The 17,663-nt window shown below is 39.9% G+C and overlaps 1 protein-coding gene across 1 annotated transcript in view; it reads left to right on the top strand.

The window, feature by feature from the left end:
* Nucleotides 1-17,663, top strand: part of ros1 (c-ros oncogene 1, receptor tyrosine kinase) — a 235,291-nt gene that overhangs the window by 120,505 nt on the left and 97,123 nt on the right. Inside the window, exons 35-39 of the mRNA XM_087992610.1 lie at nt 1,504-1,593; nt 9,636-9,771; nt 10,422-10,584; nt 13,865-13,929; nt 16,514-16,643. Coding sequence (XP_087848736.1) covers nt 1,504-1,593; nt 9,636-9,771; nt 10,422-10,584; nt 13,865-13,929; nt 16,514-16,643 — 584 coding nt within the window. The remainder of the gene's footprint in view (nt 1-1,503; nt 1,594-9,635; nt 9,772-10,421; nt 10,585-13,864; nt 13,930-16,513; nt 16,644-17,663) is intronic.

Genomic DNA, 17,663 nt, shown 5'->3' with positions numbered 1-17,663 from the left:
TTGCAACATTTCCCTTTCTCCCTCTCTTTCTATCACATTCTTCCCACCACCTTGCCTTAGCCAGCAGGTTCCCCTGTGTCTCTATCTCCATCCCCTCTAATAATCAATTTTCTCTTTCTCCTTAGCCCCTCCCTATCTTTCTCCCCACCCGATCTGTCATCACTCCACACACCCCACTCATGACCATGAATCCATTGTTGATTATCGGAAACATCTATCTGGTTCACTAATGTCCTTTTGGGAATCCTTACTTGGTCTGACCTACATGTGAGTCCAGCAATATGGTTAACTCTTAACTGTCCTCCGAGCAATTAGCGATGGGCAATAAATACTGGCCTAGTCAGCGATGCCCTCATCTCATGAATGAATAATGTATAATGAATATGTCATCTCTCTACCTCCTCACTTTATTTCTCTCTTTTTCCATTTCTCCAACCTAGCCGCATCCCTACCTCTCTTTCTTTCTTCCAGCCCCTATCAGCAGCAAGCAAAGGAGAGAACCAGCCTGTGAACAGATGAGCAGGTCCTCAGAGGTTCTGTCTTTCAACTTGAGTTCATCTCTCTGTAGGTGCATTTTCCTGCGCTTTTGGGAGTGAATTTGCCTTCTGCTATATGGCTGCTAAACCCCCATCCCCACCCTGAGCATGAGCTCTGTTAGCACTGTGTATAGCCCCCTGAACGCCTCTTAAATTTGTGAATTAGATTTAGATAAAATCTGGAACTCAGTATTTTGAAAACTGTAGCCTCTACTCAGTAAGCTCATAACTTTACAAAGTTGTAATAACATATGATCACACAGCTATGTGAAATATCTGATATCCAAGATTAATTATGATAGAAAACACAGATTTTATGAATGGCAATCACTAAAATTGCTAGTGAATTATAGAGTGGATACCTGGTACTACAGTGTTACTGTGTTAGGATTGTATCTCAAAATATATTGCATACAATATTATCATATGGTGGTTTAATATGCTCATAGAACCTCTCTGCCATTTGACAGATGAGGCAATAACCACTTTAAAATACTTCAGTTTGAGTCTCTTTAAAAAAAAAAATACACCTGAAACACATGGTGTGTAATATTGCTTATGTGGAACTTGGATTTTAGTTTTAAATTCTTCATATTCTGCTAGATTTTGGCTTGTCAAACTCTAGTAGTTAGTTCAAATGTATTGTTCTATTTTAAATAGTTGGCTGTTTGCAGGAAAATTTAAAAGTGTCTAATTTTTGTAATCCATTCAAAAGTCTCAACTGATTGATTGTTTTTTCACTTTATAAAGGAAATATTTATAACATTGCCTGCAGAGGTATTCATATTCCTTAAACATTCTTGTGCGTGTTTTGTCTACATTTTAATTCAGTGAATGTGTTTCAGTTTAAAAGGCCTTTATTGCATTAGAGCGGTATGTGGACTTTGTATATGCAAAGGTACATCGACATAAGCAAATCTGATGTTGAAGAGAGTTTGTTTAAACTTTCCAAATAATGTTTCAACAGAACCTCGTGAAAATCTGGTACTACTTGTACTTGGAACTGTTTGTGCTACAGTAATAATGGCTGTCTTTTGTATTACAATAGCAGCTTATGGTGAGTTTGCAAGATGCTCTTTTTGAAATACGTTTGTTTCAAAATTAAATAAATCATTCTAGACTCTTCTTAAAGACCTGAGATGTAAACTGAGATGTATGATCTGCTATTTCCTGTTGTGCCTGATTGCTGATATTTTAACTCCAACATTCCCCTTTCTCAGTTCAGTACAGGTATCCTCCGCTTTTCTAATGTCTGCTTTACTCAATTTTGCTTTTACGAAATACCTACATTAGTACCTGTTTTCGCGAATCCAAAGAGGATTTTTGCTTTTACGAAAAACAGCGATACATTTTCCCTTTTAAATCTCGCACCTTCACTTTACGCATCTTCATTTTAGGTTTACGAACATTTTCCTGGGAATGCTCTACTTTTGGATACCGAGGGCTACCTGTACTCACCTTGCCCAAACTACAGTTGTGCCTTGTGTTCTTTGAGCAGGTGTATATTTGGCAGTGAACACCTGTCCTTTCCCTGGGATTTAATTACATGTTGAATTGAAATGCTTAAATTTGATGTCATTCATGTGCAAAGATTATTTTAACTTGACAAGTGCGACAAGTGCTCCATATCCATCTTACTGAGAGGGTTAGAAGAGACCAACAAAGTGAAAAGATTCACTCCTTGAATGTTTTCTTGTAGGCCAAGTGGAGCAAAACCACCCCATGCCAATGCCATAAATTATGTAATGAATTCTGTGATCCCCACTGTCTCAGGAGCTCTCCACTTTCATTAACACAGTGTTGGTTGTGCACATTTTCAGAACTTGAATAGAGCTGGAGCCTATTGTGCATCTGAGAAGCAGAAGACTATGTGGATAGCATGTGTACGGAGGTGGTCATGCTGTGGTTAGAAGTGAGCATTGGACAGGGAATGGATGGCTATCAGGCAGTCTAGAAAAACCAAGCAGTTAGTGCATGTGGGCCCTCAATCTATCTTACTGACTAATTGGTATTCCATTTCGGAAGCCAGTGAAGGCAATGGTTCCTTAGGAGAGTGCAATCTGAGCCAAGTCTGTGGTATCATAGGTGTCTTCACTGTACAGGGAGAGAAGAAGAATTGAAGGGGAATAGTGATGTGGGACCTCACAGCTGATGTTTCAGATCGATGTTTCTTTTGCATTAAAAATGATTCCCTGATGGTAAATTGCCTTCCTGGTGCCAAGGTCAAGGAGCAGCTGGAGGACATCCTTCTAGGGGATGGGATCAAGCCAATCTTGCGGATCACCTTGGTACCAAAGCAATAAGTAGGAAGAGGGATGAAGTCCTGAATTTAGATTTTAGGAGGTTAGCATGATGAGCATGATGTGTAGATTAGGTGTGGAGAAATGGAGAGTAATAGGGTAGGGGATACTCTTTGTATGGTCAGTGTGGACTTGTTGGGCCAAATGGCCTGCTTCCACACTGTAGGGATTCTATGATTCTATGACCAGAAGAGTAGTAATCTCAGGATTACTTTCTGTGGGCGGCACGGTGGCACAGTGGTTAGCACTGCTGCCTCACAGCACCAGAGACCCAGGTTCAATTCCCACCTCAGGCGACTGACTGTGTGGAGTTTGCACATTCTTCCCATGTCTGCGTGGGTTTGCTCCGGTTTCCTCCCACAGTCCAAAAATGTGCAGGTTAGGTGAATTGGCCATGCTAAATTGCCCATAGTGTTGGGGGGGGGGGGGGGGGGGGTCGGTGTGGACTTGTTGGGCCGAAGGGCCTGTTTACGCACTGTAAGTAATCTAATCTAATCTAATCTCAGTACCAAGCCACTATGAGGACAACAACATGAGAACTGATCGGTTGAGCACAAGGTTAACTGATGTAAAAGAGAGGGAATCAGATTTCTGAGGCATTGTGATGTAATCTGGGACCTGTACAAGTTGGATGGAATTGATAACCTTGCAGGAAGATTTGCTAGCGCTGTTGGGCTTGGTATAAGTTAGCTTTTCAGGGGTAATGGAACCTGAGGAAGAACCTAAATTGGAAGTGAGTTAACGATAATAGGAAGTAGAAAAGCTGTGATAGAGACTGGAAATCAGGAGAAACAAAGCTGAGCATCAAGAACACTTCATGTACAGAATTATGATAGAAAGACAAGGTTAAGGGCACCCAAACAGAATTTAGGGTGTTAGGAACCAAATTAAGAAGTAGGACCTGAGAGATAGTAATGTCAAGATTGCTACCAGTGCCACGTGCTAGTCAGAGTAGAAATGAAAGAAGAGGCAGGAGGGGTTCAGATTTTTGGGACATTGGGACCGGTTCTGGGGGCAATGGGACTATTACAAATTGGACAGTCTACACCTGGACCAGGTTGGAACCAGTGTCCTTGGAGGTGCTTTTGCTAACGCTGTTGGGAATGGTTTAAACTAATATGGCAGGGGAATGGGAACCAAATGAGGAGGTTAGTGGTCAGTAAGGAGTTAGTGACTAAAGCATGTAAGGAACTAGATAATGAAGTCAGCGTGACTAAGGGGAAAAGTAGGCAGGGAGCAGATGGTGAACACAAAGGGACTGGTGGTCTGAGGTGCATTTGTTTTAATGCAAAAAGTGTAGTAGGTTAGGCAGATGAACTTAGGGCTTGAATTAGTACCTGGGAGTATGATGTTATTGCTGTTACTGAGACTTGGTTGAGGGAAGGGCATGATTAGCAACTAAATATTCCAGGATATCAATGCTTCAGGCGGGATAGAGAGGGAAGTAAAAGGGGTGGAGGAGTTGCATTACTGGTCAGAGAGGATATCCCAGCTGTGCTGAAGGAGGGCACTATGAGGACTCAAGCAGTGAGGCAATATGGGCAGAGCTCAGAAATAGGAAGGGTGCGGTAACAATGTTGGGGCTGTCCTGCATGCCTCCCAACAGCGAGTGTGAGATAGAGGTAAAAATATGCAAACAGATTATGGAAAGATGTAGGAGCAACAGGGTGGTGGTGATAGGAGATTTTAATTTTCCCAACATTGAATGAGATTCACTTGGTATTAGAAGTCTAGATGGAGCAGAAGTTGTAAGGAGCATCCAGGGGTTTTTTTTAGAGCAGCATTTAAGTAGTCCAACTCAGGAAGGGGCTATACTGGACCTGGTGCTGGGGAATGAGCCCAGCCAGGCAGTTGAAGTTTCAGTAGGGAATTACTTTGGGAATAGTGATCACAATTCCGTAAGTTTTAGAATACTCATGGACAAAGATGGGAGTGGTCCTAAAGGAAGAGCGCTAAATTAGGGGAAGGCCGACTATACCAAAATTTGGCAGGAGTTGGGGAATGTAGATTGGGAACAGCTGTTTGAAGGTAAATCCACATTTGATATGTGGGAGGCTTTTAAAGAGAGGTTGATTTGAGTCCAGGAGAGACACGTTCATGTGAAAATGAGGGATAGAAATGTCATGGTTAGGGAACCATGGATTACAGGTGAAATTGAGAGACTAGCTAAGAGGAAAAAGAGAATCATACATAAGGTCTAGGCGACTGAAGACAGGTGAAGCTTTGGAAGAATATCAAAAATGTAGGACCAATCTGAAATAAGGCATTAAGAGGGGTAGAAGGGGTCATGAAATATCTTTAGCAAACCGGGTTAGGGAAAATCCCAAAGGCTTTTATTCATTTAGAAGGAGCAAGAGGGTAACTAGAAAAAGGGTTGGCCCACTCAAGGACAAAAGAGGAAAGTTATGCGTGGAGTCAGAGAAAATGTGTGAGATTCTTAATGAGTACTATGTGTCGGTATTCACCAAGTAGAGGGACATGACGGATATTGAGGTTAAGGATAGATGTTTGATTGCTCTAGGTGAAGTCGGCATAAGAAGGGAAGAGGTGTTGGATATTCTAAAAGGCATTAAGTGGACAAGTCCCCAGGACCGCATGGGATCTATCCCAGGTTATTGAGGAAAGTGAGAGAGGAAAAGCTGGGGCCTTAACAGATATCTTTGCAGCATCCTTCAACATGGGTGAGGTCCCGGAGGATGGAGTATTACTAATGCTGTCCCCTTGTCTAAGAAGGGTAGCAGGGATAATACAGGTAATTGTAGACTGGTGAGCCTGATGTCAGTGGTAGGGAAGCTGCTGGAGAAGATACTAAGGGGTAGGATCTATTGCCATTTGGAAGAAAATGGGCTTATCAGTGATAGGCAACATGGTTTTATGCAGGGGAGGTCATGTCTTACCAACTTCATAGAATTCTTTGAGGAAGTGACAAATTTGATTGATAAAGGAAGGGCTGTAGATATCATATACATGGACTTCAGTAAGGCATTTGATAAGGTTCCCATGGTACTCTGATGGAGAAACTAAAGTCACATGGGATCCAGGATGTACTAGCTAGATGGATAAAGAACTGGCTAGGCAACAGGAGACAGAGAGTAATAGTGGAAGGGAGTTTCTCAAAATGGAGAACTGTAATCAGTGGTGTTCTACAGGGATCCGTGCTGGGGCTACTGTTGTTTGTGATATAAATCAATGATCTGGAGGAATGTATAGGTGGTCTAATTAGCACATTTGCAGATGACACTAAGATTGGTGGAGTAGCAGATAGTGAAAGGGACTGTCAGAGTATACAACAGTATAGAATATACCGGAGAGTTGGGACAGAGAAATGGTAGATGGAGTTCAATCCGAGCAAATGCGAGTTGATGCATTTTGGAAGATCCAATTCAAAAGTGAATGGAATACAGTAAATGCAAGAGTCCTGCGGAAAATTGATGAATAGAGAGATCTGGGTGTTCAGGTCCAATGTACCCTGAAAGTGGCAACACAAGTCAATAGAGTGGTCAAGAGTTGGCAGGTCATGTTACAGTTGTATAAGACTTTGGTTCAGCCACATGTCGAATACTGCATACTGTTCTGGTCACCACATTTCCAAAAGGATGTGAATGCTTTGGAGAGGGTGCAGAGGAAGTTCACCAGGATGTTGCCTGTTATGGAGGGTGTTAGCTATGAAGAGAAGTTGAGTAGAATAGGATTATTTTCATTAGAAAGACAAAGGTTGAGGGGGTTGAAAATGTGTTGCTGGAAAAGCGCAGCAGGTCAGGCAGCATCCAGGGAACAGGAGAATCGACGTTTTGGGCATAAGCCCTTCTTCAGGAATCAGGATTATTCCTGAAGAAGGGCTTATGCCCGAAACGTCGATTCTCCTGTTCCCTGGATGCTGCCTGACCTGCTGCGCTTTTCCAGCAACACATTTTCAGCTCTGATGTCCAGCATCTGCAGACCTCACTTTCTCCTCAAAGGTTGAGGGGGGACCTGTTTGCGGTCTATAAGATCATGAGAGGTATAGACAGGGTGGATAGCAAGAAGCTTTTTCCCAGAGTGCAGAACTCAATTACTAGGGGTCACCAGTTCAAAGTGAGAGGGGAAAAGTTTAAGGGAGGTATATGTGGAAAGCTCTTTACGCAGAGTATGGTGGGTTCCTGGAACGCATTGCCAGCAGAGGTGGTAGAAGTGGGCATGATAGCATCATTTAAGATGTGTCTGGAGCAGAGGGATACAGATCCTTAGAAAATAGGCGACAGATTTAGCTAGAGGGCCGATGCAGGCTTAGAGGGCCGAAGGGCCTGTTCCTGTGCTGTAATTTTCTTTGTTCTTTGTTCTTCTGGAATGCATGCAGCATTTGCAATCACATTGATGATCTAAGGCACAAATAGAGATAAATGGTTAAGATATAATTTTCACTACAGAAACATGGCTACATAGTGACTAGACTGGGAACTGAATCTTCAAGGGGATTTGATACTTTGGAAGGAAATTGAGATGGATTCGCACTGCTAAAAAGGAATGGCATCAATATGTCAGTGAGTGAGGATCTCCAAATGGAAGAACAATGAGTGGAATCTGTTTGGGTGGAGCTTAGAAACAGAAAAGGGCAGAAAATACTGATTTGAGGAGAAAGTGAGGACTGCAGATGGTGGAGATCAGAGTCAGAAAGTGTGGTACTAGAAAAGCACAGCCGGTCAGGCAGCATCTTGGGAGCAGGAGAGTCGACATTTCGAGCATAAGCTCTTCATCAGGAATGTGATATTGATTTGAGTTATTTATAGACTACCAAATAGACATGGTATTAATCAGGAGAGGACAGAATCATGTAGGATGGGTAATTATGGGTGACTTTAATCTGCACATGGACTGTGTAAAACAATTAAGCATTAAAGTTGTGGAGGCCAAATTTCTAGAGTATCTCAGGGATGCTTTTCTATAGCATTATGCTGAGCCAAAAAGACGATAGGCTACTTTAGACCAATATTATGAAATGAGAAAGTTTAATTAATAATCTTGCAAGAGAACTTTGGGGTTGAGTGAACACAATATAATTGAATTTTATATTTGAGAGTGAGGTAGTTCAATCTGGAACATGGGTCTTAAATTTGAATAAGGGAAATTATAACAATGTGAAGCATAGGTTGGCTGAGCTAAATTGGGAAAGTACTGTAAATGGACAATGGATAATCTTTAAAGAACTAGTACCTACCTTCAAGAAAATACCTACAAAAAAATCAGAGGTGGTTCAACTGTGGCTGGAAAGGAAGTTAAGGATTGTATGAGGTGAAAAGATGAGAGTTATAAAGTTGCCAGAAATAGTGATAAATCTGAGTACAGATTTTTCATACAGCAAAGAAGGACCAAGGAACTGATCAGAAAAGGGAGAATAGAATATTGATACAAAATGTAAATGAACTGTGAAGGGTTTTTTTGGTATAGAAAAAGAAAATGTCGGGCTATAATATATGCAGGTCTGTTACAGGCAAAGTCAGGAGAATTTGTAATGGGAAACAGAGAAATGGCAGAAACTAAATAATGAGTTTGCATCTGTTTTACCTGAGTTAGTATTTATAAGGTTATACAGGAGACTTTAATGGGTCTTAAAGTTGGGATAAATCCTCAGCATCAGATATTCTGCATCCAAGAGCATTGAAGGAAATGGCAATAGGGATTATAGAAGCATTGGTGATCACCTCCAAAATTTGGAATGTTATCTGCTATTTAAAAAAATAACCATTATTTCAGATGGGAGTGAGACAGAAAGCAGGTGAATCCTGTTAGCCTTGCATCAATAGGAGGGAAAATGCTAAAATCTATTGTACAGGATGTGATAAATGAACTCTTGAATGATAATGATCTGATTGGGCATAGTCAGCATGGATTTGCAAATGAGAAATTGTATTTGACAATTTTGTTGGAATGTTTGAGGATATTGCTAACAGAATTAATAAAGAGGAGTCAATGGATGTGATAAGGTCCCTCACAAGAGGTGGGTTAGCAAAATTAAAGCACTTTGGGTAAGAGGTAATGTACTGCCATGGGTTAAGAAGGATTGGTTAACAAACATGGACTAGACATAATTGGGTCATTTTTGCATTGGCAGGTTGTGACTAGTGAGGATCAGTGCATGGGCTCCAGTGGTTCACAATATATATCAAAGACTTGGATGTCAGGACAAATGTAATATTTCCAAATTTGTAGTTGATATGAAGGTTAATGGAAATGTCTGTATGAAGATAATGTAAAATGGCTTCAGGAGGGTTTGATCAGACTCGGTGATTGGGCAAGACCATGGCACATGAGGTATACTGAGAGTAAATTTAAGCATGGTAGGAGAAACAGATAAGCAGAGTATTTCTTAAATGGTAAGAGATTGGAAAGTGTAGTCATATAGCAGGGTGTAGGTATCCATGTAATAAGTCACTGAAGGCTAACATTCAGATGATGCAAACTAATTAGAAGGCTAATGGGATGTTAGCCATTATTGTAAGAAATTTTGAGTTTAGGAATGGTGAAGTCTTGCTTCAGTTGTCTAGGAGAAACTGAAGACTGCAGATGCTAGAGATCAGAGTCAAGAGTGTGGTGCTGGAAAAGCACAGCAGATCAGGCAGCATTTGAGGAGCAGGAGAATCAACATTTCAGACACAAGCCCTTCATCAGGAATGTGAGAAAAGACAGATAGACAGACAGACAAGGCAAGATCCTCCAGACTTGTCTTTCACCCTGGGTTATAATCAATTGCTAGAGTTTCACTATTAATGTAATTTTGTATGTTTATCTCTTTAGCAAACTTCACTTTTTAAACATTTTTCAGCCCAAAATGTAAATCGTAATAAACAAAAGGGAGACACAACCACTCTTCATGTGAACTATAACCCAGATTTGGAACTGGCTTGGATCAGAGATATGAGCGCATCAGTAATTCAGACAAACATCTGGTATACATCAAGGTACAATTAGCTTTCTTTCCTTTTACCTGCATTAGATTCTATACCTTAATTATTAAGCATGGTACCCTGGTCTCTTATATAACCTTCAGTTATAATATTGGTGCATGCATTATCTTAAGATTCGCACCATGGATGACTGAGTTCATTCAAGACTAATGGATTGTAAATTGATGAATGACTATGACTATTTGCCATTGATTGAACTCTATTCTGGGCTAAGCAGGTCGAAGCAAATTTTCAATGAACAACACTGAATCACTTGTATGTTAGGTAAATGTAAATTTGAGACTGGTAGATGTGGCATGTACAGGCTATTGCGGTTGCTTATAGTTGTGTAAACTAACATTGCTATTGCTACCGTTGGTGACCACTAACTCTAAGCTTACAATCCAATGAAGGTGAAAAAAACTGTCTACAAATTTCTTTGAACTGCTGCTGCAAAGTCTGTGACCAGTGCATTTAGACTGCTGACAAATTATATCAAATGGGGCTCAGAGAATCTTTGTTTTTGTTTAAATTTTAATTTTTAGGGTGCAAATCTGTTCAAACTGTGACTGATCTGAAACTCCGCAGTGCTCATTATTAATGCATTTGCAATCGGAGCAAAGAGGATAAAAATTTGATGAACTATTCAAACTTTCTTTTTTCAGCTCCCTCCCTGCACATGTGGAGTTTGAATCTCTTCCACTGTTTCCAAGACAGAAACTTACTTTGCTAAATTTTCTTGGTAGTGGAGCATTTGGAGAAGTGTTTGAAGGAAAAGCTGAAGACATTTTGGGGCCTGGTAGTGGCAATGTCAAAGTAGCTGTGAAAGTAAGTGCTCAACAATGTATGTGGTAAAGGGAAATGAAAGTGAGTGCTGCATTGCATGCCATGAAATCTTAGCTGCACAAGCAATCTAAATTGGAAATAAAACAGAAAATTTGAAGTAAAAACATAAAATATTAGAAATATGCCAAGTTTGTCTAAAAGAAATTAATATCCCAGGTGGTATCCTATTTTGCAAACTCAAACAGAAATGTTTAACAATATAAAGAAAATTTTGACATCCAACAATTAATTCATAAGGGTAGACCTGATATTAAAACTACAAGGTATAAAGTTATAATCTTGAATTATGCTCATGTTTCAATATCCCTCAGTTATAGCAATCCTATCTTTCCCCATTAGGTAATTAAAGCTTGTACTTGAAGTATATTCAAGGTTTGCAAAGTGTAGACCGAGGTAGAGTAAGACTTCTCCAGAAATCCAGAGGACCCAGCTCTATGCTTTATGAACGTGGCTTTGTATCCCAACATGGTCGATAGTGAAATTTGAATCCCATTAATAAATCTGGGGTAGCATGGTGTACAATGGTTAACACTGCTCCCTCACAGTGCCAGGGACCCAGGTTTGATTCCAGCCTTGAACCACAGATGGGTCAATGGGCCAAGGAACGGCAGATGGAGTTTAATTTAGATAAATGTGAAGTGTTGCCGTTTTGTAAGGCAAATCAGGGCAGGACATACAGTTAATGGGAGGGCCCTGGTGATTATTATCGAACAGAGAGACCTAGGGGTGCAGGTGCATAGTTCTTCCAAAGTGGAGTCGCAGGTAGGCAAGGTGGTTAAGAAGGTGTTTGGCGCACTTGACTTCATTGGCCAGTGTATTGAGTATAGGAGTTGGGACATCATGTTGCAGCTGTATGGGACATTAGTGAGGCCACTTTTAGAATACTGCATTCAATTCTGGTCTTCCTGCTATAGAAAAGATGTTGCTAAACTTGAAAGAGTTCAGGAATGGTTTACACAGATGTTGCTGGGAATGGAGAGTTTGAGCTAAAAGACAGCTTGTTGAATCCAGTGGATTGACGCTATGGACTGCATTCCATTTTGTTTCCCTCCACTATATTTCCTTGTTTGTCTATGACTTCTGCATGTGTGTGCTGGTTTTAGAAGGATAATGTTTAAATTAAGGAGTTATAAACTGTAAAGTTTATATTTATTTTGCTTGTGGCTGGAACTGATTTATTTGGAATAAACTGTAATTTCTTGTTAAGTAAAGAATCTATTTTAATAACCTGAATTTGTCAGGCAGGTAAATTGGGATTTTGAGTAATTTGATTCAGTCTTTAATTTTTCTGATGATGTTTTGGGCACAGAGGGACTTGCATATCAGTACACTTTCTCATATGGATCCTGACAAAGAAGACTCAGAAATTCTCTGAGTGTCTGGGAGAACATTCTTTCCTTTCTCAGCACCAGCAAGAATAGATTAACTATTGATTTGAATGTTTTCCATGAGATATGGTAACTTTCATTAGGTGTCACTTTTGCCACAAAAAACAGTGACTGCACTTCTAGGTAATTCTTTGGTTGTATTGTGCTTTCTATCGCATTTCCTATCGCATTTCCAACGCCCCTCCCCTAAGTCCTTCCTCCCTACCTTTTATCCTAACCTGCTGGACACACTTTCCTCATTCCTGAAGAAGGGCTTATGCCCGAAACGTCGATTCTCCTGTTACTTGGATGCTGCCTGACCTGCTGCGCTTTTCCAGCATCACATTTTCAGCCCTTGTGCTTTCTGTTGTATACATATACATGCAAGCTCTGCTTTTCTGTGTATCTGATCTTTGCTATTCTGAAGACTCCTTGATTAGTCTTTGATTGCAATGCAAATGGAAATGACTCACATGATGCAGTGAGTTCCCACATTTCCTACTGGGAGTGCGCTGTGTGTGTAATCCCAACTGTTAGACATGAGCAGTAGAAAGAAGGCATATTCTTGCCTTCCAGTAAGTCAATGTTACAGTTGCTGCTAACAGTTTCTTTCTACAATCACTGATCTTAAATTGGGCATTAGATTCAGTGGTACCCCTCAAGCTGAATTTTACCAGAAACAAACTAAGAATCAGTTTTGGTGAGATTTTTATGGATGGTTTCTCTCTGTGAGCCATAATGATTTTCCTCAAACTGTCTGTCCATATTTGCATAATTACCTGTGCACCCCACCCCTGTAACATCCTATTCATTGGAGTCTCCTTTATCACATTTGGATGTACTGTCTGTTAGACTCATAGAGTTATACAGCACAGAAACAGACCCTTCGGTCTTGCTTGTCCATGCTGATCAAGTTTTCCAAACTAAACTAGTTCCACGGGACCTCCCAGAATTCTTGGTGCCACCATCAGTTTGAAGCCCAGGCATGTATTCAGGTAATGCTGGCACTATGCAGCTGCCCTGTATGGTTCCTGTTAGTTGCCCCAAATTGGCACCCTGCTTTGCTGACAAGGACCTGGAGACCCAATTGGATGGTGGTGCATGATGTTGCTCACTGCATGAGCATGCCCAGAGCTGTTTGTGCATGGTTTCCAAGATGGAGTCTGCAGAAGTAAACTGTGAACTGAAGTCACCTGTTTACCTCTCTGACTTGTGTGTCACCAATGTGGGTGGGAGAATGGGAAATCTGCATAGCAGTGAGGCAAGATGACATAATGTGGATGTTGATGCATGCTGAAGCATGCAATTAGGCCTTTCCCTGCTCACTGGTAAGCATCTCATCTCGCTGTTTAACACTTTATTAGAAAGTTTGACCTTTTGCTCTTGACATCCGTAATCATCTTATTGCTGATCTCATGCAATTATCTAAACTTTCTCGTCAATGACAATATTGTGCAGTGGCTAGGAAAGTTTAGCCTCACATATAAGCTTTTTTAAGGCAAACATACTGATAGGATAAATGCAAGTTATAATCTCTAGGTCAGAACTGCACTGACCTTCTTGACACAACTTGAGTCATTTTCATAAAGGCCCCCAATTCCCCTCCAGTTAACTAAATTCCCACTTGGAGTTGAACCCTGAATTCAAACTCAATATGCATTTATAATTGAGATTAACTTTCAAAGTTCTAACCAGATTGTCAGTGTGTTATCAATGTCCCCTCCTTACTTAGTTGTTGTGGGAAATAGAAAATTCATTGTAATACGTTTTTTTCTGTCTTAGATACCAATTGAATTTAGTGGTCACAACTGAAATCAATAAATTCACATTAAGCTGAAAGTTATTAGCCAAAATTGCAATGCAGTTTCACAAGAGTATATTTATTTACTTACCAGACTCTGAGAAAAGGGGCAACTGATCATGAAAAGTCTGAATTCCTCAAAGAGGCCCATTTAATGAGGTAGGTTTATTGGTAAGCAATGATTGAGATATTTATGCTTCTCTAACACTGAAGAGTAAAGGTGCTACAGGTTGAAAATTGTTGGAGAACTTCATGATTATATATTGACAGCAGAGTGTTTCAAATTCAAACCTGTGCAAGAACCCAAAATTCTGCGAGTGATTGGGAACTGATGGGGATTATGAATAGGAATGATTGCAAGAGGATTTAGTTTCCAATGACAAAACAATACCACAAAATATTTTGAGAGAAAGTAGGAGAGGTGGAGCAGGGGCAAAACTTGCAGCAGAAGGATATGCAATGTCCCTGCTTAAAGATGTTCACTGAAGAAAGCAAACAACTTGGTCTATACTTGGAGTTTCTCTAAATTCCGATCTAATTTTAAGTTGTTTGAATTTTTTTCTCAGATTATTTAAAAGTATAAGAAATGTTCTTCTGAATGTGCATCAAAATTTTAAATGTGTTATTTATAAAATAACTGTGATATTGCAATAACTGGACCAAATGAAAATCCTCCCTAGAGTTTGATATTGATCTGTGTCTGAGTGAAATAATGGCCGTGCCTTTTTATCCAGTTTTCCGATGTTACATTATGACTGCTCTTCAAAAGCACTTCCTTGGCTGTACAGTTCATGGAGTCATCCAATGACCTTGAAAAGCACTAGTTAAATGCAAAATTTCTTGGTTTTCTCTCTTACGTACCTCCATGTTAATGACAATTTGCTTGACAAACAAATGCAATTAGGATTCTTTTCTCGGCATGTGAAAGTTGCATCTTGTAAGTAAAAAGGGCACTCCATGCGTACCTCTGCCAACCTCTGTTAATTCAGTGTTATCACAATTATATATAGATAGGGTGGTTAAAAAAAGCATTTAGCACACTTGCTTTCATTGCTCAGACCTCTGAGTATCGAAGTTGGAATGTTATGTTGAGGTTGTACATCACATTGGTGAGGCCTCTTCCAGAGAGTACTGTGTCCAGTTCTGGTCTCCCTGTTACAGGAAGGATATTATTAAATTGGAGAGGATTCAGAAATGATTTACCAGGTTGGAGGGTTTGAGTTATAAGGAGAGGCTGAATAGGCTGGGACATTTTTCACTGGGGCATAGAAGGTTAAGAGGTGACCTTATAGTGATTTATAAAGTCATGAGGGGTCTAGATAAAGAAAATAGCAGGTGTCCTTTCCCTACGGGGATTTCAAGACAAGGGGGCATATTTTTAAGGTGAGAGGAGAAAGATTTTAAAATATCATGGGGCTTTTTTTTTACACTGACTGTGGTTCATGTCTGGAATGAACTTTCAGAGGAAGTGGTGGATCTGGGTACAGTTACAATATTTAAGTTACATTTAGATAAGTGCATGAATTAGAAATGTTTGGAGGGATATGGACCAAGTGCAGATAGGTGGGATTAATTTCATTTGGGATTATTGTTGGCATGGACTGGTTGAACGGGAGGGTCTGTTTCTGTGCTGTATAACTCTGACTGTCTCTTGAGGCTTTTTCCCACTAGCACCCAATAGTCTGCCCTAAAAACTTTGTACATCTCTTGGCAGCTCTGACAAATTCTACCATGGTGGCTGAAATAATACACAAATTTCTAAAACAATCAATGATGTTCCAGTTAAAATCGTCCATAACGTTCTTAAAATCAACTTGCCCTACTTTAGTGGAAACAAATCAAAATCCAACCTGATGCCTACCTCCTTCAAATATTAATCAGTCTTCCTTCATCCATAGGTAAAAACAAGGATACCAGAGTCTAGATTGGAGTGGTACTGGAAAAGCACAGCAGGTCAGGCAGCATCCGAGGAGCAGGAAAATGCTATTTCCAGCATCACTCTAACGTAGACTTCCTTCATCGATACCGTATTTGTGTAAGGTTTATTAAAAAAAAATTGTTTTTGAAATACAGTTTGTTTAGTGGCCTGTAAACATTGATTCTACCCACCTTTAGTGGCAGAGATAACGAAATATGCAATTGATTTTGTCTCATCTACACTGAAACACTGTACATTATCTACAGGAATTATTTTTGCTGATCTTACTATGAACTTAAGGATGGGGTCAAGTGTTCCCAAGGTGACTTTTTTGACAAAAGATTCTTTCAAATAACTCTGAATAAACATTAGTTCCAAATTTCCTCTTTCCTGTGTTTTTACAAAGCAATGCACTTTGTAGCACGGTGGCACAGTGGTTAGCACTGCTACCTCACAGTGCCAGAGACCCAGGTTCAATTCCCCCCTCAGGCAAATGTCTGTTTGACCATTCTCCCCGTGTCTGCGTGGGTTTCCTCCAGGTGCTCCGGTTTCCTCCCACAGTCCAAAGATGTGCAGGTTAGGTGAATTGGCCATGCTAAATTGCCCGTAGTGTTAGGTGTAGGGGAATGGGTCTAGGTGGATTGCTCTTCGGAGGGTCGGTGTGGACTTGTTGGGCCGAAGGGCCTGTTTCCACACTGTAGGGAATCTAATCTAAGGTTTGTCTTTCATTAATACTTTTGTTTTAGCTTTTTTTTGCACTGGCAGATTTCTGCTCTCTAACTATGGCAACTTTAATTCTTATTGTGAGCCTTTGTTTTCTTTTAGTCATTTTGATCATTCCCATATAGTTAAGCTGCTGGGTGTGTGCCTACTGAATGAGCCACAATTCTTACTCCTGGAGCTCATGAAGGGAAGAGACTTGCTCAGTTATCTCCGGGGAGCTAGAGGATCTCAGGTGGGTTAGATAGAAATAATTGACAATCTCGTCATTATATTGCTGGAAGATGAGTAATAAAATTGCAGATCTTTTTCATTAGTATTTTTGGAAATATGCAACATGAACTTAATAACCCCTTACCATGGTATAATCTACAAAATATTTATCAATGAATAGGAAATAAAATCCTTCATTTTACAATGAAATCCTAATCACATCTGTAAACTGAAATATGCTATCTTACAGCTGTCTTAGTCCTCACTCTCCTCTCACTCATTTCTATTTCTTTTCACTCTCTCAACATCTTTTTATCAAATCATTATATCTTCAGACGAACCTATCACAACATGTATTGTTCTTTTACAATTGTATTGTTTTGAATGTTAATCTCTTATTTAATTTGTAATTTACAGAACAATGTCAAACCTGCTTTAGTGTTCTGGTATTTTTAATTTGCAATTTGTAGTGTTCACGTAAAGCTGCCATAGAACAAAACCTGCAGAGAGAGCTGTAAGAAGAAGCAACAGAAAGCATGGAGTAACTAGTTAATGAGGCTCCATGTTGATTGCTCATGCTCTTTGAATCTTAGGTGTATTTAGCTGGTTCTAAGTTCTGAAAAACTCGCGCTGGGTTGTGTTTCTTGTGTGGTCGGTGAATTGAAAAGTTCATTTTGGAAAGTGAAAAGTAGGTTATGATATGAAAATTTACTTTATTGACTGTACTTGAAAAGAAAATTTTTATTGTTTTGCCAGTTTTTGGATCAACTTGATGTGATTAGTTCTTGGTGAACTTTAAAAAGAAACTCTAATCATGCATGATTTAAGTCGCCAGGAATTCAGTTATTTTAATTTTAAGGACAAAATAACATTAAAAATAAAATTTTATGAAAATCATTGTGAAATTTTCACACAAGATTGGCCCTCTGTATTTCAAGCTCAATGCCTTTCGTAACTATCATCACCTTCTTTCCGAAGGACGATGTAAAAATATTAAATCCTTTCCACCCAGTCATTTATCCTAATGATTTGCTGTTTCACA

The sequence above is a fragment of the Chiloscyllium plagiosum genome, unplaced genomic scaffold (genome assembly GCF_037043375.1).
Source record: "Chiloscyllium plagiosum isolate Xiang-an unplaced genomic scaffold, Cpla_swu_hap1 HiC_scaffold_12, whole genome shotgun sequence".
Classification (NCBI taxonomy): domain Eukaryota; kingdom Metazoa; phylum Chordata; class Chondrichthyes; order Orectolobiformes; family Hemiscylliidae; genus Chiloscyllium; species Chiloscyllium plagiosum.
Note: the sequence above shows the minus strand (reverse complement) of the source record. Positions and strands in the feature narration are given on the sequence as shown.